The sequence below is a fragment of the Platalea leucorodia genome, assembly GCF_965183815.1.
Source record: "Platalea leucorodia genome assembly, chromosome: 5".
NCBI classification, from domain to species: domain Eukaryota; kingdom Metazoa; phylum Chordata; class Aves; order Pelecaniformes; family Threskiornithidae; genus Platalea; species Platalea leucorodia.
In genome coordinates, this window is record NC_138827.1 from 27,666,758 (window position 1) to 27,687,645 (window position 20,888).

Below are 20,888 nucleotides of genomic sequence, written 5' to 3' on the forward strand. Positions count from 1 at the left end.
TAGCAAATACACAGATAAAGTGTAACTTCAACTGCCTTTTGTGCATCAGCTTTGTGTCTGTTGAATGTGGCTACTGGTAGCTGGAGCCCAGGGTTTGTGGGAAATGCTTGTGTTAAACCCACCCATCTAGATCTGAATTTGACCTGTGATGACCGTTTAGTGTTACCTTAACGCAAAGTTTAGGAGCTTTCCTAGCATATAAACCTTCCAGTTCACCACTGATGCCTTCCCTTAGACACTAACCTTCCACTCAGTTCTGTGAGACAAAGGAAGGTGATACCTTGCCTTGAGTGTGTTGGCTGAGCTTGAAAATGAATAGAACGGGACTTTTCATTAATGCAATTAAAAATTGCAGCAAGGAGTGATTTCTTCAGCTTTGCATCTTTTCAGCCAGGTGGCGTGCTTGTAGTTAGTTGGTAGTGCTCGGTGACTACTGCTGCGCAGAGTGCCTTTATTTCCCTGTTTGCTTTCATCTGGTCTCCTGCATCACCTCAGACAGCAGCCAGCTCTGTCTTCTTGAGCAAAGCTTTATAGCTCAGCACGGTTCACTGAGGGAAGAATGTAATGTCTCACTAGCTACCAGGTGTCTTAGGGTACAAAGGGAACAACTGAGGCCAAACCCAGGGGAGGAAATGCACAAGAAAGGAGAAGTCTGTATGTGTCCACTGCCTGCTAGCTCCGAAAGGAATGTACATGAAACCACCTGACCTTTCAGAGAGCAAGAGGGATAGGCAAGCCAGCTTATTTCCTACAATAACGAAGCTTAGTGCGCTGTTTGCCACTTCCTTTATTTTTCAAGGCAGGGCATTTCCCTGTGCCTAAGCAGTGTAGCTAAGGATAGGTCTCACTTCACAGCTCACAGTTCCTTAATTAGCAAAATGACATGCCAACAAATGGTGTACAGTTATCTCTTGTACGTAGTTCTTGGAACTGTGAACTCTAATCTCGGCGTTTAATTCCATTTCAAGTCAGTCTGTCATCCCACACGTGGAGAAGAGAGAGCTGTGTGTGGGTTGCTGTACTGGTCTGAACCCCAATCTCACATGCAGTCAGACCAAAGCATCTCTACCACTGTTGCTTAATAGGTCAAACAATGTCACGGCTAACCAAAAATAGCAGTGATTCTGGCACTGATGAGATTTTGTTGTTGTTGTTGTCTTTCTATGCTTCCATTTCAGTTTCTGTGGAAGACAAACGAAGTAAAACTTTTTTGTTTTGGCTTGTAGTGTATGGTGGTCTTTTGTCTGAACCTTAAAATAATTAAAAAAAAAATACTGAGGAAGGTAATATTTGTGGTGGAGGAAGCGTTTTAAAAAAATGAGCAGCAGTTGACCCATGTTACAGATGTTGAGAGCTTCTTGCCAGGGCACCAGCTGAAGCTCCGTTTCCTTTGTTAGTATTTAATGGCTTTTCTCATTGCATTAGATTCTTAAATCTTAAATCCTTTCTCTGAATCCACATAGGCAGTGACATTTCAGAGTAGTGTATTTTATTTTGTTTTAAAGACATAAAATGCATCTACAGTTGGTATAAATGGCTTCGCTGGTGCCTTTCTGTGACAAAGCTGAGTGGACCACATCAGCTATCCAATAATTCTAAGTGTTGAGATACTTGGCGATTATGTAGTTTGGGTAACAAGTCCTTTGCGTTGTGTTGTTCTGATAATTGGACACCTTTCACTAGCGCTGAAGTTGGCCTTGCAGAAAAATAGGGAGCTAAAGTGCAGCAATCTGTAGTGGTGTGCGTAACAGAGCCCGTCACGAATAAGGGAATGAATTTGTGTTTTAATGATTTTATGCTAGTAATATGTTTGATGAAAATGCCTATTGACTTTGTTGTTCCGTCTCTTCCAGACACTGGAAACCATGCTGGCTGCAGTGAAGAAAGGCAAAAAAATCAATGAGGAAGAAATGCCACCTCCTGTTGCAACAGGAAAGAGTTCTTCTCACTTATCTCAAGCCATGGGAGTGGAGCTAGAGAACTCAGGAAATTCAGTCAGTGTCCTACCAGAGAATAAAGCTGAGTCTGCTGCAGATGATGAGCAGAAGACCTCTCATGAGGCAGTGCAGCATCTGGAATCAGAGTCTTTACAGGGTCATGCTGCTTCTAGTCCTATCGTGGAATCAGGTACCATGATCCAAGAGGATAAGGAGTTGCAACGCTATTTTAATGTTGCATCTTTCTTGATATTTGTATTGTGTAGCAAAGCAGTGCTTATGCTGGAACTTCCCTGCTGAATGTTTCAGATAGAGCTGTCAGTGGGATGCTGGATTTCTGGCAGTGGAATCAGTTGTTACAGAGCTCTTACACGCACTGTATTGGTGTCTTTCACTTAATTTTTCCTGTGCCTCAGTTTCTTCTTCAGTATTGTGACATGTGGAATTCCAAGCTTTAAAGAGTTTTCAGATATTGACTAAAAGACTTTTTTTTTTTAATTGGGAAAAATGGGATTGTTACGTCTGGTAGGACTTGTGGAGACTGGAGGAAAAAGGGACTTTTGTAAGGTGGCTGTGTGATTCAAAGCAAAAGAGGACTAATGCAGCTTTGAATAGATGGACGTAACAAGGGATGCATATCTTGCATGCTCCGTGTAAGTCTCAGGATTGTTTCATTCTCACAGATCTCCAGAACAGCAGCACACGAGCAATGCTACTTATGAGGCAGAAGGAGTATAAATTAGCAGCTCTAAAAGCCAAGCAGCAAGGGGACCTGGAGAAAGCAAAGGAATACATGAAGGCAGGCAAGGTGTGCACACAAGAAATCCTGCATGCTAAATGTACCCTATGCTGTACCCACATGCATTGAGTGTCAAATACTTATTGTGGCAGCTAGCAAGTCTTGGACATACTAGAATAAATCTCCTGTTTTGTTATTTCTGCACTAGAAATTTAATGTGGTCTTGGAAGCTTTGGATAGTGGGCAGCCGATAGACCTCCAGAATATGCCTCCATCTCCTCGGGGTAAGGCTCGTCTTACAAAAACCCTTTTAGAAGTCTCTCTATGCTGTAATGGAATGATTCTGAATTTGATTGCAAAACTGTAAGAAGGATTGAAGATCACTTGATTCTAATATTCCTGTTTTTATAACTTTAGAGAATAGCAGCCAGTATGTGAAGGGGAAGGGAAAGAAGGGTAATGGCACATTCTTAAAGTTTACTGTAATATTTGATGGTGTTATGTGTTTCAACTGAAGTTCATAACATTCAGATTAAGAGATTAACAAAAAGATTGCAGTGCAGTAAAATCTAAACCTTAAAGCAAGTTACCAATATTAAAGATACTTTGATCCTTGTAAAAGAGTTGCTTGTTGGTTTTGGGTTTGTTGTTTTTTTTTTTAAATAGATGTAGTATCACCACCAACAATTAATATTTGGTCTGTGCAACTCAGTGTTTTAAACAATTGACTTTAGTAGATTATTTTATTCTAAGAAACTAAATGATAGATTATTTTATTTCAGTAAATCATGAGATTTATGACTCCTTAAGTTATAAACTGATCACCAAATGGCATTAGAGATAAACTTCACCCATGATATAATCTTGCCTTAAAAAGTGCAAGATTTTTGCAGCAGATATTTTTGTAGTTTTCTGAAATAACCATTGTTATACAATGCCAGAAACTGGGGTGTCTGAATAGATGGTACTTGCTTCCCTTTTTCAGCACATCTTTTGTTACTAGGATATTTTAGTCAATTAGCAATCTTGTTCACTCTTTTCATCTGCCAAGATACCAAGTTATATTTTGGGGAGAGAATTCTTAGAATGCTTGAACTGGTTTTACTACTTTTTTTTATTTCCCTCTTTTCCCTCAAGCAGCACTAACCTAAATTAAATCAGCATTTGAGATTTTCTATTACAAAGCATTTTCTCTGAATAATAGGAACCTTAGACTTACGTAGCCATGCAGATATTGTTTTGAAGCCAAAAAGCTTTCATGAAAATGATGTGATCAAATTGATGGTTTTCTGAGTAACATGGGTTGACTTGCTGTTTATGGAACACTCTGTGAAACTTCCCGCTTTCCTTGCTTTGCAGATCTTGAAAGCCTAGGAAGTGTACAAGATCCATCCAAGCAAAAGGTATCAGCTCCAATGGGAAGTTCCCAGGATCTTGCAACACCTGAACCTCAGACCCAAGAAGCTTCAGGTAGGACTTTTGGATTTCTGTAGCAAAACATAAAAATAGCAGGGCTGGAAGGCACTTTACGGTCTGCCCTATCCCACTGGACTGCGGCAGGATCGAGTAAACATAGCTAATGTTTCTGATTATTGTTTGCTGCTGATCTGATCTGTACTTTTGTTCTGGATCAGTAATGGAAATGGAAGTTAATAAACTTTCTTTAGAAGAATTGTATTCATACTAAGACTTTGCAATCACGTTTTTGTCTCTGCAGAAGGTAAGGAAGGGGAGGAAAAAGGCAGCTCATATGTTTTGAAATCTGAATCATGTGGCATTTCGTTGTCTGTCTTATTTCAAGCTTCCCTGCAGCAGCCAAAAACAGTGCTGGAAGCGTTGCAGCAAAGGCTTGAGAAGTACAAGTCGGCAGCAGCACAGGCTAAAGCGAGTGGGGATGATCGGAAAGGCAGGATGCACGAGAGGATAGCCAAGGTAAAACGAAAGTGTAGCAAGCTGCTTGCATCCAGCAAAGCCATTTGAATTAGTTCTTTTGCTGAAGACTTTTTCAAGGCTGAAATAATTTGTGTATTGTCCTTCTGTTTGAAAAGAGCTCCTGTAGGGAAGCTATAAAACATTTGGAGGAAGGAGAAATAAAGACAATGCACATATTATAGCAAAATACTGTGTATTCAGCAATATTTATGCTGGTTAAATACCGATGATTGCTAATTTATAGTCAACTTCATTTTATGTCTTACTGAGTGCCTTTGATTACAGCAATACCAGGATGCCATAAGAGCCCATAAAGCAGGGAGAAAAGTGAATTTTTCTGAGCTACCTGTTCCTCCTGGTAAGTGTGACTATAAAATGTCCTAATAGCAACTTCTGTATATCTGCTGGGCTCTGAAAGAGGTGTGTAGATATTGCCTCCACATCCTGTGCAACAGCTCCTCCTTTTTCTCAGTGAGTAGGCTGGCCTTGCTGTTTGATGGTATTGTGAAACTGCTTATTAATATGCTCCCAGACTTTCACACTGGTGGATATTCCTGACTACTGACTGCCAGTTTGACAGCATTGGAACTTGAAACTGGCCCTATTTGAAAAGTTAAACAACTTAACCATGGGCAGGTGCTGAAAACGTCACCTGTCTGTCCTCTGTGCCAGCCCTCCTACAGGAAAGAGTAAACCGGAGATTACTGGAAGGAGATTTTTGAAACTGAAAAAAATTGCCTGATATTTCCCGTTCTATTGATTCCCAGCAGGAGCCTCAGAACTCTCTATTTAATTAATCATCTCCTTGCAACACCTCACAAGTCAGATCAATATTGCAGCTCTCATGGCTAGTAAAAGTAGTCTACAGAGACAAAGCAAGTCATGCCCATGGTCACACTGAGACAGTGACAGAGGCAGAAACTGAACCTGCTTCTTGAGACACTCTCTGTCCTTTTTATCTTCTTCGGAACGTATAGTGCTGTGTTTGTAAAGGTTTGGGCAAGGTCATCTCTGAATGCTCCGCCTCTGATTTGCATGGTACTGTTTCTGCCCTAGGAAGCATCATTCCTTTTGTCTCGTGCCTGATGTGTTCATCTGAAAAGATACACTTAGCACTGCAAAGTGGTGCCTAGATTTTTTAAGTTAGAAAAGGGACACAGACCTTGTGGCTTTTTTGTCACTGTCAAATGTGGCAATGGCAAGCACTGTAGTAGTAGTAAAGTAGGCAGTGCCAGCTCTGTCAGGTCATGTGTTGCTTTGAAGGGTCCTTGCTTTGAAGCTGTCCCTCAAAAGCAGGGTAGCATCCCTTGTTCTAGAACGTGATCCGTTTCTTGGTAAATATCAGTTGCTATAAGAGGGAGGCACTCCACATTTACATCTCTGAAAATATGCATAACTCAATTTCCTTGAGACATGTTAGCTGCATGTTTTTCAGCCATCGTTTAGAGGCCATATGATTTACATTGGAGACAACCGTTAGGCAGTCACTGGAACCAGCAATGAGATTATAATGGACTGGCAGTGCATTTCATTGCATCTGGATGATGATAAGCACCAGCCTTGACCTCCTTGGAGACAGAAATGCTGCCGAGGAATGGATCAGATGTCATGCAGGGACAGCAGCATAGGATTCTGTGTTCTGCCTGCCTGTGTACCTCAAACTTGTTCTGTCCCCGTAGCAGCCATCTCTAGGTTTAGAAGCAGTTTAGTCATTATTTCTTGCTACTTCTAATGAGATGGGCAACAAGAGTACTTGCTACATATTAATGAGATAACTCCTATTAACAAACATTTTATAGTAGTGGCTCTGAGTCTCTGTAGTTCAAAGCTGACACTGAACTGGTAGTGTGGAAGCGAGAGTTTATGTTCCATCATCAAGCCTTCCTCCCATCCTTAAAAGGATAATAAAATAATGAAAAGGGTTGTTCTTCAAGCACTTCACATTTAGCTACTGTGATTCGGCCTTACTTTGCAACCTCTGCATTGCAGTAGATTTCAGCAGAGGCTTAGATTGTCTTAGAGGCTTAGGCTCCAGATGTCAGCGATGTATTGTTTATGACTCTGTGGGGCAGCACTGATTTTTCTGCTGGACTGTGTACCAACTAAGGTGAGGCAGCAGTGAGAGGGGGGGGAAAAAGAGCCAGCAACTCTTTGTACAATCCTCTCTCCTTTTGTGCAAAGGAGAGAGACTAAATTCTTTGCTGGTTCTGGGAGCATCTCTATTGCCAAAGTCTTGAGGTTGTGAGGTTTCTTGGCTGGCTGCCAGTTGCTCAACTTAGAAAACTATGCCCTGTTATTGCATCATTTTAGCATCATCCCTTTAAGCCTGGATATCTGTGAGAGACCTGATCTTAAGCCCACCACTCAGACTTGATCTAGCAAGGCTTTGTGGCCTTGGCCTCAGTCTTATTATGCTGAATTCTGCAATATATTAGATAATAGATACTTGGATAGAAATAGCTTTACAGAAAAGAAGAAATATGGAAGATGTAACGTAGGACTAATGCAACTCTTTACTTCTGTATTCCTTTCCTCCTCAGGATTTCCCCCTCTTCCTGGTGTTGCAGCAGCGGATGGTGACAGCACAGTAGCTGCGGTTCTGGAAAGTGCTAGCAAGCTGGCAAACATGGAGGAGAATGATGAAGAGGAGGAGGTTAGTATTTCTTAGTAGGATGTGTAAAAGTTAAAATGCTGTCTCTTATGGTATGCAGAGATGAGGCCGTTGGATTTCCAGTCAAGCAAGGGTACTGAGATGAAATACGTTTCCCAGAAGCCTGAAGAGTACAGGATCTCAGTAGTAATTTCAGTTTGCGTTATAGTGTAGGGGAGAGAGAGAGAGAGATGAGATGTTATTACAGTCAGTAGCTACAAAGTCTACGAGTCCAGAGTTTGGCTCTTTCATAACTGTCTTGTATGTGGGTTTTGTTTTCAAAGCAAACACTTCAGATCCTGGCCACCCCTTTACATTGTTCTAAAGTATTTAAATCTGTACTTTCATCCTGCATTCCAGTAGCTCCTGTGTTTGTGCTTTCCCAGGATGTTCAACACTTACTGCTTTTTGTCAGGCAGCACCAGCCTTCAGACTTTGGTTTGATTTCTTTGTCTCTGGATTTGGTTGCTGATTGTGCTTTCAATTGGAGTAGCTTTTAATGGAGAGAATTCCTGGATGATGTTTTTTCTGCATGCATCTGCTTTTTTTGAAATCACTGCCTTGTTAAACATTCCTTTTGTCCCTTCTATAGTGGAGGTTTGATGCTTGCACGGGTCAACTACCTACCGGCATGGCATGGCTCATAAACCTCCAGAAGTTAAAATTTGCTGTCTAGAATGTTATGCTCCCCTCAAAAGTGATACCAGAAGGCTGATATAGTGATAACCATGGTTGTTGATGCTTGAGATGCTGTCCTCAGCTCTGGAATAGATTTTATGCATTAATATGAAATTCTTTTTGTTATGCTAGAATGAACCTCTGACACAGGCCCCAGTTGCCAAGAAGCCTGCTCAGCTGCCTGGAAAGCCGACTCAAGTTGTTAAGCCAATTACAGTGCCATCTGCTGTAGCTGAGGAGGAGAGCTCTCCTGAGCATGTGAAACGGGCTACATCACCCTCCACCCTGGACGAGGCAGAGTCAATGGATCATCTCCCTTCAGCTGGTAAGGTGAAGGGATCGTCATTCCCAGTGATCCATGTGCAAGTCGTTTCCACTAGTTTAGTTTAATACCTTGGTAAAGACTTCTTTTCATTATATTTTAGATATGAGCCTGTGAATGCGTGGCATAGATTTCCTCTGACAGGAGCTTCAATATATGTGTCTGCTGGAGGGCAGATCCAGACCAGCCATGCAGCTTTATTTCACAGAGGCAGCATATGTAATTATAAGGATGATAGGGTTTTTAATTAATTCTGATGTAACAAGTGTATTGATTCATAACGTTTAACTCTGCTCACAGTTGAACTCTACATATACTCTCATTAAAGTGGACGGCTTGCCAATGTGAATTATTCTCTGACCTAACGCAGCTTCCTACATCAAACAGCGGTTTCTGCCTAGTGCTTCACCCAAGGATCTCAAACTGGCGTAGAGGCAGTAGTTCATCAATCTCTAGTCCTCCTGTTGCTAAGGTCGCTAAACAGTTGTCTGTACAAGATTAATTGTACAGATAGTAAGGGACAGCCACCACCTCACAGTGTGATTTGGGCACACACCAGCAGCGTTCAGTCTCTCACTGATTCTGTTGTCGTGCATTGACTGTAATCCCATCCTTCTTCCATTCTGCCCTGGGTAGTTCCCTCAGGACAAAGCAGAACTGCCTAGTTGGCTGATGCAAGTTCTTTTGCAGAGTGCAAAGGCATTTCACAGTGCCACCGCGATTAGCTTGTAACTCTTCTGTCTGGAAAATTCCATGACTTGTTTTATAAAGACCACTAAAACGTAGTAGTTGTCCATTTTGGCTTTGAAAATCTATGAATCCTCAGGAGTTTTGTTTTTTGCAATTTTAGCTGATATATTAACCTCTTGAGCGAATTGCCCTAGACTTATGCTGTGAAGGAATTGATAATACCCGGTTGCTGGTGTTACAGTAATCTCTCCCGGGTATTTCAAGTATTTTAAAATAAGACCAATGGGTGCAACAAGAACCTGGACGGATCCATACTGACATGACTTTTCACAACAAAATGTCAGTACTTCACTATTTTAAAGCTATATTTCACTAGCCAAAGTGCGTTTTGTCATCCAAATGTTACCTTCTTCCCCCCAGAATTCCGAAGTGCAGCTTACAGCTGCCCGTAGCTGATAAATCAACTGTAAAAAAACCCTGTCTTTCGCTTGTCAGATAGCGCAAGGCATAGGGAGCTGTGGGAGTGGAGTGGAGCAGTTGCACTTAAGGCCTATACCAGCAAAGTCAAAGAGCCAAGCTCAGTTGGATTAATGGCTTTGCTCAGTCCGATCTCCACAGATTTTCTTTGAAAATGCCTGTGCTCTGTGTCTCAGCCTCACAGAGCACACTGTGCGTTTTGTCTCAGGGGAATCTGGGCTAGCTACGTTGTCTAATTAGTTTGGTTTTGGCTGACTGGGCAAATTGCTTACAGCAGCAGGACAGCAGGCTCTTTTGCAAGGATGGGAATAAGTTGATCGTCATCTGACAGCGGTGAACATAGTGTGAGAGTCATTGGTATATTTATTTGCTAAGACAGGCACCTCTTGCAAGTGTTGTTCAGCTTGTGTAATCACAAGTAGAGTGCAGTGGTGAATACAATATGAATATCTTTGGAAATGGCTGTAATCAGCTCATGCTGTACCGTTTCCTAAGTGAGGTATAAGAAGAGGCAGGATGCACTGACCTGGTACAATGCAAAGCAATCTTTTCTGACTTGTGTGGTTGTCCTTACTGTTTTGGGAAAGAAAGAGGAGGCCCAAGAATTAATAAGAAAACAAGATGGCAAGGAATTACAGATAAGCAGAGGTGATATGTCTGAATGTGCCTGCGCATTGGCTCATCTGGGGTTTTTTTCTGACAGATCAGGGGAGAGGGAAGAAATGAGTACGGAAGATGCTCATAATATTTGGTGTCTTTTAGAAGTTAACATGTCAAGCTGAAAGTTTGAATTCAGCTTCTGCTTTGGACCAATCAGCTGTACTGGAGTCTGTCTCCTGCCTGCAAATAAGGGGCTGTAATTACTGTTGTGACACTTGTGAATTGCTATGAGGTTTTTGATGAAGGATGCCATGGTAGAAGGAAGTTTTTGTTTCTTTTTCTGATGCTTGAAATTGAAACTGGCCAATAAACAATTAAGTGCAGTAAGGAAATGTCCTTATTTGATATCTGTACTTTTACTGACCTTTTTCTGGCTATAAACTGAGCATGATAAACCTGTTTCAGGGGCATGGCAGTGTCAAATGAGTGAGGGTTTTTATACAACTGTTTTTCAGCTAGGGAACAGCTGGAATTTCTGGAGAACAGAAAGAAGCAATACATGAAGGCAGCCGTCAAAGCAAAGAAGGAAAATAACCTTGAACAGGCTAAGATGTATCTCAGAACAGCTAAGAGCTTTGACGTAAAGATTGAGCAAGCAAAATGTGGCAAACCTGTTGATATTTCCAAGGTTAGTAGTACTGTTAGTATTCTGCTTTGTTTCATATTCTTGGACATCTAAGTGCTTACTTCAAGCAGTAAATGATTTAATAAATATTTATTGACACTAGTTAGTTTGCTCAAGAGACAAATGGAGATACTGAGCCCTGAAATTCCCCTGTATTTTTGGTTTAGTTTTTGTTTCATTTTGTTTCCTTTGCTGCTCTTCAGATGTTCCAGATTTTGAGAAAATTTAGTCTCCATGAACCATTTGCTCCTTGGTTTACAGTGGCACACTTAAACCATGCAGCTTGGAAGTGTTCCCTGGGCTTAGGGTGTGAGTACATCTCTTAGCTGTGTCCTAACTCCATCTTGGGGTGAGGATCAGGTGCATGTGATAGAGTGATACTCTGGTTTCTCTTGGTATTTGGGTAGATGGGGAAACCAAACTGCACTGTAATAGCTGTCCTGACCTAAATAATCAGGGAACTAGGCCTGTAAGACAATTTACAGGATTTAATGACTTACACCACTGCCTGACAACTGCTTAAGTAGTGGTTGTGTTGGAATTGCCTTGAGAAAATAAACAAGCCATCTCCCTTCACTGACCATTCCATACATTCTGACTGCTTTTTGTCTACTTCATTTTTTCCTATAAGGGCTCTGAAACGTGGTGTTCTTGTGTTGCAGCTGCCATCACCCCCTACAGATGATGAGGGTGATTTTATCTTCATACACCATGAAGATGTCAGACTGTCTCAGAAAGCAGACGAAGTATATGCACAGCTCATAAAATTGCTGAAGGACCAACATGAGGTGACCATTTTATCTTTTTTAGAAATGTTTTGGGTTTGTTTGGTTTTTTTACCTTTCTCTGGGTTTTATTAATATTATAATTCCATCATTGTTTCTGTGGGGTCTTTTGTTTTTCTTTTAGAATACTTTTGATTTTGTGCATCCTAAAGTGGAAAATTTTCAGAGTTGGCTTCTCTACTGGTTGAAGTCAGAGGGTGTGCTTGGAGGCTTGGGACTATCAAATTATCACTATTAAGTATGAGCACTCAGGTTTGAAAATAGTACCCGAATGATTAGGACTAGCCCTTGGGTGAACCTCATATCTAGAAATTAAGTGATTAAAAAGTAATAGGGCGGAACAGCTCAAACAAACGCTGTGCTCAACTTTGGGCTTAAAGGACCAGTGGGGGGGGGGGGGGGGATGTTTTTGGATGACTTGGGAAAACTCTTGGCTTTTCTTAAATTAGGTTGTCATCAACCTCAAAGCTCTCTGCCAGTCACGAATCTGTGTGTAAGGATCACTGAGTGCATCAGTATTTGTTTGGTTTTGTTTCTGTTGACAGAGGTGTTTGCAGTATTCCAAGCAATTCATGCATCTGGGAAACGTAGCAGAAACGACTCGGTAAGACCTGCTTCCTGCTGTTAATCATCCCACAGTGTGGTCATTTCAGGCTTGAGTCTGCCTGACCCCCCTAAAGATGAAGGGGGTTCAGGTTGGTAAGCTTCTCGTTATGTGAAAGGCTCAGCAACTGTGAGGCCTGCATCTCCAAGTTGCTCTCAGCCCTCTGGTCTGAGGCTTACTCTGCGGCCTGCGCCTGGCAGAATGCTCTTGATGTTCCAGCGTGTGTGTAGCTTTTCTATTGTTTGTTTGCCTTTCCTATAGGTTTGAGAAACTGGCACAAGGTTGTAAAAAGGACATGGACATCCTACAGCTTGCACGAGCACAAGGAATGGATCCTCCAAGCCATCACTTTGAAGAAAGAACCTTTAAAATGATAAGGTGTGGAAAAACAAAGGGATTTATCAGGCAGGCTGGAATGAGGTTTTTTCTGGTTTCTAGCTCTTGCTTAGGGAATTGTAGGCTTCAGCAAACTTAGGTGGCACCTAGAGTTAGGCTCAGTATTCCTGAAAGGACACTCTCAACAACTTAAAATACGAAGGAGTTGTTCTCTAACTTCTCTTCTGGGTTCTTTTGTTTTCAAAATATCTCCAGCTTCATCTCATATTCTGCTACTTCAGCCACTCTTTCTTCCTCTGTATTTCTCCCTCAATGGTGTTGCCTTTGGGCTTTGTCTGTGGCATTTTTCACTATACCTCAGAGATGTTTTTATCTTAGTTTGTGGTCTTTCTTTGCTTTTTTGTAATTTACAAAGATGATCTATGTAAGAGTGCACTATTGAAAAAGGTCTGACAGTGGATCAGGTGGTGGTGGGCTACTGGGATGAATATGCTTCTTTATTTTTTCACAGGATATTTTCTGAGCTCAACAGCACAGAAATGCACCTTCTCATTGTCAGGGGGATAAACCTGCCAGCTCCACCAGGTATGTACTCAACAGGGCATGTGGGCTTTTTCTTCTGAGTAGGTATGGAAAGTAGTGGGGAATGAGATTTTTTTCTACCTTGAAGACCGCTTTAGGAGTCAAGACCTTTGTAGCCAGCACTTATTAAAACAAAATAACCAGGTTTCAGGCTCAACCCCCCAAAAAACCTTTAAATAGTATTTAAAAAACAAACAAACTAAAAAAACCGCAGAAGAATAAAGAGACTCAGGGTTCCATCTGGACAGAGGGAAGAACTTAAAATCATCCTGGGTTCACTCATAACTGGGCATAGTTTAAGTTTCATGTTTATCTCCTATTTTGTTATGAGCGCGTGCCTTAACTCTGCACCACCTTAATGTGCATTGACCTGTCAGTAGACAGGAGTTGCTCCTGCCAACGTTACTGCTTTTAGTCCCTTGTTTCTGGGAGCTTGTAAACCACCTGTGCTAGACTGTCTCAGGACTAACAGCAGCATTAAGAAAAGTAGATGTTTTCCTTTGGATGCCAGCTTTCTATGGATTTTGGTTTGATGGATGGGTTCTTCAGTTGTCAAGAGACAGGTCACGAGTCCTACCGAAAATCAGTTAGATGCTCTTGAAAATCCTGCTCAACGTTACAGATGCAATGAAAATATCTGTATTGGCTGTTTGGATTGGCTGGTTGTTGTCTCATTCAGGTGTATCACCAAGAGATTTGGATGCGTTTGTGAAGTTTGAATTTCAGTACCCAAGCACGGTGAGTGTGTGTCCTGGCTCTTCTTCCTCAGTCTGTGACCCTTGCCGCTGTATTAACTTGTGAGGGCTTCAAGGAGGAAGTGTAGGTTTTCTTCTAGAAAGGGAAGACACTTCTAGGCACACTGCCTGAATTTGTTTTTGAAACATAAACTTTTTTCTGAGAAACAGACCTGCTGAATCTGTTTCCTGCAGATTTGAGATTTGCTGCACCTTTCTCGTGATGTTCTCCACACCTTACACTTAGCAGTGTGGTGTCTGCTTCAGGCTTGCATGTTCTCTGGCTGGCTGACCACCAGTTTACTGCTCAACAGCATTCACAGTGCTAAGCCATGCCCACCTTTCCCCCCTGAAGACACTCATCAGACTGTTTCCAGCGTTTGCAAAATTTGTAGAAGTTCATTTCTTTCAGGGGTGCAAACGCACTGGTAACTTCAGCCAAAGACAAGGGCATGCAAAGTTGTCACTAGGGGAGAGGGGCCACCTTACATGTGATCTCCCTCTAAATCCCATTCCTTCAAGAAAATAGGCTTTTAAAGGCATTGCTTTTGGACATCTCCTATAGTTATAGCAATGGATTAAAAAGGTTAATCTTTGTCATCAAATAAATGCATGTGACTCCTGGTGATTTAATTAGCAAATATATATGTGCCTATCTGGAGAAAGGACTTAGGCCATGCAAGTTTCTTGGCCTTACTAATTAATACTTACATGTATGTGCATGTATATGTGTGCATATATATGTGTATGTATATAAAAAATATGTATACATATATATATTGCTTCTTTCCTTGAAACTCCCCAGTGTCATCCTCTTCCCCTCACCTTTAAAAGCAGTCTCAGGTCTGAAAAATACTGAGACCGTTGAGCTAGAAGGGCTTCTAAGGAGGGCTGTCTAGTCTTACTATCAGTAGAAGTGATCAGTAGAAGCCTTCTGCTCAAAAACAATCTTTGCTCTTACAGGACTAATATTTAGCCCTGTGAGAGTGCAGAGCCTAGATTTTTACCTCCTAATAAATTTTGCAGCAATTCCACTAAAATAAATTCAGTTACCTGTGGGAAATTGATGATGGTCAGATCAGGTTTGTGTTTAGGTTTGAGTTAATGTGAGGCCTTAATGGCGGAGTCCCCTGCATTAGGGTGGCTGAAAACAGAATTGGTCTGTATGAATAATTTTCTGGGGAATAAGTAGGAATCAGCATAGTTGCTTTTAATCACTTTTTCTTTGGTTTAAAAAAGCCAGATCTTTACTGCTTAGCCAACAGTCAAATACACCACCTTTCTCCTTCATAGCTGAAATCAGTTTTGCAAAGTAGCTGCAATAATTAGGTCGCGTTGTCCTTGTTCAGCCCCCAGAGATTTAGTTTGTACTCCGCTTTAGGTTAAAAGTTAATTCACTTTGGTGGCAGATTGATTGTCAGGCAAAATAATAGTAGAGCAATTCCCTGAATGATTTGTGATGAATTCCTTGTGTAGCTTATTATTCTAACTAATGCAGAAGGAGCAGAACTACTGTGTCACGGAACGTGCGCAGTTTATCATGTAGTTTAACAGCCGCAGTCAGTAACTTTATGATGATTGGATTGAATTGAGTGTGACCATGTGGCTTATCTGTGGCTCTTATATTTAATGTAATGTTTTGGCTTATTCTTTATCTAGTATTATACTTGTTACCACAATGAAATCCAAATATTTTAGTCTTGAACGTACCATGACTCTTCTTATCATTCAGATAACCCCCTAAACCTCACGTTTCTTGTATAGGTATAAAAAAGAGCTGGTAATAAAAATGGTTACTACTTTGTATTTTGAAACAATATCTGATGGTTTTATGTAATGTGTGTCTCTCTTAATAGGAGCAACCTCAAAAGAGTAAAACACCTGTAATTAACAATACCAATTCTCCAGGTTAGTACTTTTTCTGGGACAGAGGGAAAAACATTGCACCTTAGGAGAGTACAGGAGAGTGTCACTGGAGAGTACAGGCTGGTGTCATACTGTGAATCAGGCCAGAGGGCCTCCCGCCACCGTTTTTCTTCTTTCTTATGAAAGGGCTTGTTGGAAGGTGAAGTCCAGCCATGTTGGCAATTTCTTCACCCTCGTCCCAATATTGGTGGTAGTTATTGTGTGATGAATTAGTGAAATCATCGAGTTACCAGTCATGCTCCAGCTGTTGCTGTCAGCCCTGCTGGGAGATGGGCCAGATAAATAAATTTTCTTTATTAATTTTAATATCTCCATGGATCAGATCTTTTTCAGTCGGATTTTGTGTCCTGTGAGATTGCCAATTCTGTCATTTTTGCTAATCAGCTAACATTTCGAAACCTGACAAAGCATCATTGCAGAAATAGATTTTTTTTTTTTTTTTTTTAAAGACAATGTGTCTTGAAACCAACTAAAATACTTTCTTTGTACCTTTTGGAAAATACCCCTTTGTGCCTAGCTATTGAATACCAGTATTGGACTCATCATGCATTTTAGAATTAATCATCTCGCGCTCTGAGTTTTGTTTATTGCTATAGTATTTTTTCAATTCTTGCAGTAAGCAGCCATCTAGTATCAAAACAACTTTGAATTCAGTATCCAAATTACTAGGTGTGAATTTATCTCAAAAGAGAGAGAGAGAGAGAGAGAGAAGGATACCTTTTTTGAGTTTATATATTTTTTTCTGTGAAGAGTAGAAGTCCTGAAGCTCTGATATGGAGAGCTGTGTTCCAAGTCTTCCAATAACTTGATCTGCACTTGATGAGCTCCCACTTAGCCGTAATGTTCTGGGTTCCCAGGCTGACAAGCAGAGATGAGCGTTCCTGGGTAGCGCAGCAAAGTCTTTGAACGTTAGCTGTACAATGTTGTGAGACTTTCTGATAAAAAGGTATCCTGTGGCATAGTTCTTGTCGCATCCATTCATAAAACTGGTGTTAAACCAGTACTAGTTACATTTTCAAAACGCCCCTTCCCAGTCATTCCAACCTTCCTATGCTTTTTCCTTATTGTTTTATACCTTTTTCTTAGCCACAGGCACTCTCTTTAATTGCCCAAAGACCTAGATTCTCCAGTTTTGCCTCTCCAGTAACTTGCTGTCACCTCCTCACGATGACTTGGTTTTTCTGTAGTTTGGTTTCTGTCCCTGTAAAGTGGGGATGACAGAGATGAACTGTTGCACAGGGACGCTAACTTGTTAATGACTGAAATAGCCTCCTGAGAAGGAGGTTCCTACGGACTTTCACCGCTTTCTTTTGTTTTTCTATATCTCGACTGTAGAATATAACCAGTTGTTTAAGTTGAACATCAATCGAAATCACAGAGGTTTCCGACGAGCAATTCGGTCCAAAGGAATTAAATTTGAAGTATTTCATAAAGGGTAAGTCTACAGTTTGTTCCCCCCTCATTGCTTCTCTAGTAACAGTTGAAAAGAGTGTTGTAGCTGAAATTTATGAAGCACAATCTTTAAGCTAGCAATAAAGTGTTGTCTAGTTCTCATCTCTGAGAACTCCTTTCAAAATGTACCTGAGCTCTGTATCTTCCCTTAAGGGGGTGAAAAAAAGGCAGAAGTTCAGTGAAGTTGGTTCGTAACTGGCAGATCAGTTGAGGATTAGTGTGTTAAGAGGAACTGATGATGCCGAGAAGGTAATGATTCAGCTTCAAATTGTTTTGATTCTTATCCAGTCTGGTTTTAGTCATCAGGACTAGAAGATTTAAATGTCGTATGGGATAACTTTGTAGAATAACGAAGTACAAGTGGCAGCAAAACATTAACAGCAGTAAAGCAGATGACAGACGATGGTAGAACTAGTGTTATGGTCTTGTACTTATCTTCATTCTGAGGATCTTACAATATTTACCGAACACTGCTAGCAAACTGTTAGACTTTCTTGGGAGAGACAGACTCCCCTCGTCTCGGAGATCAAGATGATGAGGTGGATGTTAACAATTGGTAAAGTTCAGGGAAATCATCCTACATCTAGGCTCATTACCGATTTATTCAAAATCGGAGTGGCCTCTATTCACTAATGCCCGAGTTGGTTGTGATCCATGACGCGGATGGGATGTTAGATAACCTGGTTTTGTCTCTGTGGCTCTTTGTGCTATTCTTTGTTTCTATTACTGGGACATGCAGAAATGATCCAGAGGTTCTCGGAGGTGGTTTTCAAGTTGTACGTGTTTTAATTTGTGAGCTAAAGTCCCATTGTTTTTACTCCAGATCTTCCATTTGCGCCTCCGTTGAAGCAAAAGCTGATTTTCTTACTCTGCCAATCCTGACTGCTCTGTTGTTCAAGATTTCATCATTAGAGATCCTGCCTCTTTTGCATAGAACTGTTAAGTGTTTACATTTGTTTAAAACGTTTTTCCCTATGTTTTGCATCCCATTGCGCATATGGGGCAGATCCCATTCTCTTATCAGCTGGAACTGTGCTTGTTTTTAAGGTCTGAGCTCAGGCTTAAGGTCACCCATTGGGAAACACTCTCCAGTGATTCCCGAGTTGTATGCCAGCTCCAGATTGTCCTTTGAAGGCTTTTTGAAGGCTAGCAAAAAAAAAAAAAAATCTGTGCAGGTTGTCTCTTTTCTGGTTCTGAGATTTTTTTGTTGTTGTTGTTCTTAGAACAGGAATCTAACAAGTTAAATGCTTGTTTCTGGGTGGCAGTTCCCCATGGCAAATAGCAACGGGGAAGGAGAAAAAGAAGAAATGCCCACTGATCACCTTCCCCAGCCGTCTCCTCAGGAGAAAGGAGAGGATTTAGTGATCCAGGCTCTTTTCTAAAGACTGTCTGCTCCCTGTCTTTCTTCAAGACTATAAAAGAATAATACTTTCAGAAACACTTGTAGATGTTGTACTTTTGGGGTCTCTGATAGCTCTTTGACCATCTCCCAAGAATTATTTTCTGTCAGTGAGCAAAGGAGCCTTGTTTCAGCTCATATACATTAAACTTCAGTTTAAAAAACGCTTTCAAGTAAAAACCCAGCAATGTATTTTTCCAAAGGAAAAGTCTCTCCTTAAACCTCTCCTAAAAGCTTCTGAAGATAAAAGGAGATTTCCCCAGAGCAGTTTCTGAAGCCATGGCCTAGAGCAAGTTCACATTCCTCTCTGCAAACCCCCTAGAACTCATCAGGGATGAACCAGTCTTTATTGGTTTTTTTTTAATTATAAAATGGAAAAAGGCTTTTAAAAAAAAAAATCAGCTAGAAGAATTGCTGATTCTCTTTTTAAGTTTATGAACAAAGTGTCTAACATACTGCAGTACAATTATGTAATCCTTCTTCATTTTAAGGTGCTTGTGAAGTAAAGGAAGTATTCTAGCATGTAAGCTAATAAATTCTGAACTTTTCTTAATGATTTTGTGAGTCTACTGTAATCTCATTGATGGAGAATAGAGTCCCATCTTTGGAAGGCTTTCTGTCAACAAAATTCATAGGCACGGTGTTTGGAGGCAGCGCTATCAGCCCTTGAGGCGCTTGTGACATTGTTTTTCTTTACTACAGCAATTTGTGTTGAGATGGACAAACTGATAAATAAGAAGCCATCTGAACAACTGAGCTGGAGTCTTTCAAGTCCTTTGGCAGCGGGTTTTTGGAAGCGATGTACTTCCGAACAGTGACGTGCTGCACATTCCAGTGCATTCAGTGCCGTAGTGGTCTTGCACTCTTTACCCCATCTAGAGCGTCAGAGCTCCCTACTGCGAGCTCGCTGCAGCCGGGGCTAATGGTACCGGACCACTGTCCTCCTAATCTGTAGAGACTGAGGTGCTACGTGAGCCATAGCACTCCTGACGCTATTTCTGAACACGCAGGCCAGAAAGTGAGGTTAAAGGCTGGATGACAGGTTTCTTACACTCCAGTTGATTATGAGCTATTTGGAGAATAGATGAAGGAAGCAATCATTGAGGTGGTGGATGTGAGGAAACAACCTTATTCCTTTTCCGGCCAGAGATGTTTAGACAATCAGGTTCACAGATGTTGACTTGGAGATTGTAGGCACTGATGGCAGCATCAGGTCTGTGTATTAATACACGGCTTACTGTTGCCACAGATGACATAATCATGAGGCTCCATTAATAATCTTCAGAGTTTTCGTTGCATATGTCAAGTCTTGCTTGATAATATCTCGTAATGATAATAGGAAGAAGGGTGGATATTTTGGAGTTGGGTTTTTTTTGTTTGTTTGTTGGTTTGCTTGCGTGTTTTTTTCCTAAATAGAATGGCATAAAAAAGGAAGCTTCTGAATTCTTGGCAGATTTCCTGTCTAAAACATGGCAGGCATGGCTGGTTGGCTTTCCTGCCTCCAGAATCTCTAGATTTTAGTTGTTTATCAAACCTTTTGAAGGCTGATTCAGGGAAATGCTTGGATGCAGGCAAAGAAATCCAGTGGTTTGAGCTGAACGCTTCTGTGGAATTAGCGTGTTTTAGTCTTAGCTGTTTTGCCTTTTGGAGGAGTTTGTCTGGATAAGGATTGCACCACCTGTCTCTGTTAAGGTAAAGATGGATATCTTGCTGATGAAACTGTTAAAGAGAAGTGACTGTAGCAGAGAAAAGTTGATGGTTTTCCTTGCAGAACAAAAATGCTCTGTGTTTCATTTCGGCAGACTAGAAATTCTAAAATGAGAGTTCTTGACTGTTAAAACTACCAGTATGAAGGTGAATCAAAACAATAGCTGAAAGGAAATGTTCTTACTTGTGGGAATTGAGTGTTTTGATTTATCAAAATGAAACAGAATGATTCATGTGACTGGTTCCTTGTTAGGAAAGAGTAGTTTGCCAAAACCAGCATGTGCCTGTGAAATGTTTGTTTTGATGAGAGATGCAACTTCCTTGGGAAGTTTGTCAGCCTGTTCTGTTAAACAGCCTGTTGCAGAAGATGGCTGGCCGTCCTGGCTGGTAGGCCGTTCTTCCCCGTCGCCCTGTGCAGGGACGAAAGGTGCTGCCATTCCAAGGACTAGTTTAATTGATTGTTTTTCTTCACTGCTGCCCTCCTCGTTAACTTGGTTGCAAGAGAATAATTAAAAAAATGAGTACTTCCATATCTTGTCCTTGTAGTCTAGTTCACGAAGGGTTTGCCCCTTGCAGCCTGGTTGGTAGGGCTCTAGTAGCACGGCTTGACTAGCCCTCCTGGATGCGGTGGTGCTGCAAATAGTGATGACCTC

General features: G+C 41.2%; 1 protein-coding gene across 5 annotated transcripts in view; it reads left to right on the forward strand.

The window, feature by feature from the left end:
* The window catches only part of CC2D1B (coiled-coil and C2 domain containing 1B), a 36,098-nt gene that overhangs the window by 11,354 nt on the left and 3,856 nt on the right, over nt 1–20,888 (forward strand). For 4 of the 5 annotated variants that reach the window (XM_082313590.1, XM_082313587.1, XM_082313588.1 and 1 more), the window contains 16 exons: nt 1,854–2,127; nt 2,621–2,745; nt 2,885–2,960; nt 4,036–4,146; nt 4,478–4,608; nt 4,894–4,966; nt 7,149–7,261; nt 8,069–8,261; nt 10,541–10,713; nt 11,373–11,498; nt 12,041–12,099; nt 12,361–12,477; nt 12,947–13,020; nt 13,697–13,755; nt 15,608–15,659; nt 17,013–17,112. In XM_082313590.1, coding sequence (XP_082169716.1) covers nt 1,854–2,127; nt 2,621–2,745; nt 2,885–2,960; nt 4,036–4,146; nt 4,478–4,608; nt 4,894–4,966; nt 7,149–7,261; nt 8,069–8,261; nt 10,541–10,713; nt 11,373–11,498; nt 12,041–12,099; nt 12,361–12,477; nt 12,947–13,020; nt 13,697–13,755; nt 15,608–15,659; nt 17,013–17,112 — 1,856 coding nt within the window. Of the gene's footprint in view, nt 1–1,853; nt 2,128–2,620; nt 2,746–2,884; nt 2,961–4,035; nt 4,147–4,477; nt 4,609–4,893; nt 4,967–7,148; nt 7,262–8,068; nt 8,262–10,540; nt 10,714–11,372; nt 11,499–12,040; nt 12,100–12,360; nt 12,478–12,946; nt 13,021–13,696; nt 13,756–15,607; nt 15,660–17,012; nt 17,113–20,888 lie in introns of those variants that run through there. The other variant, XM_082313591.1, reaches the window with a different exon arrangement.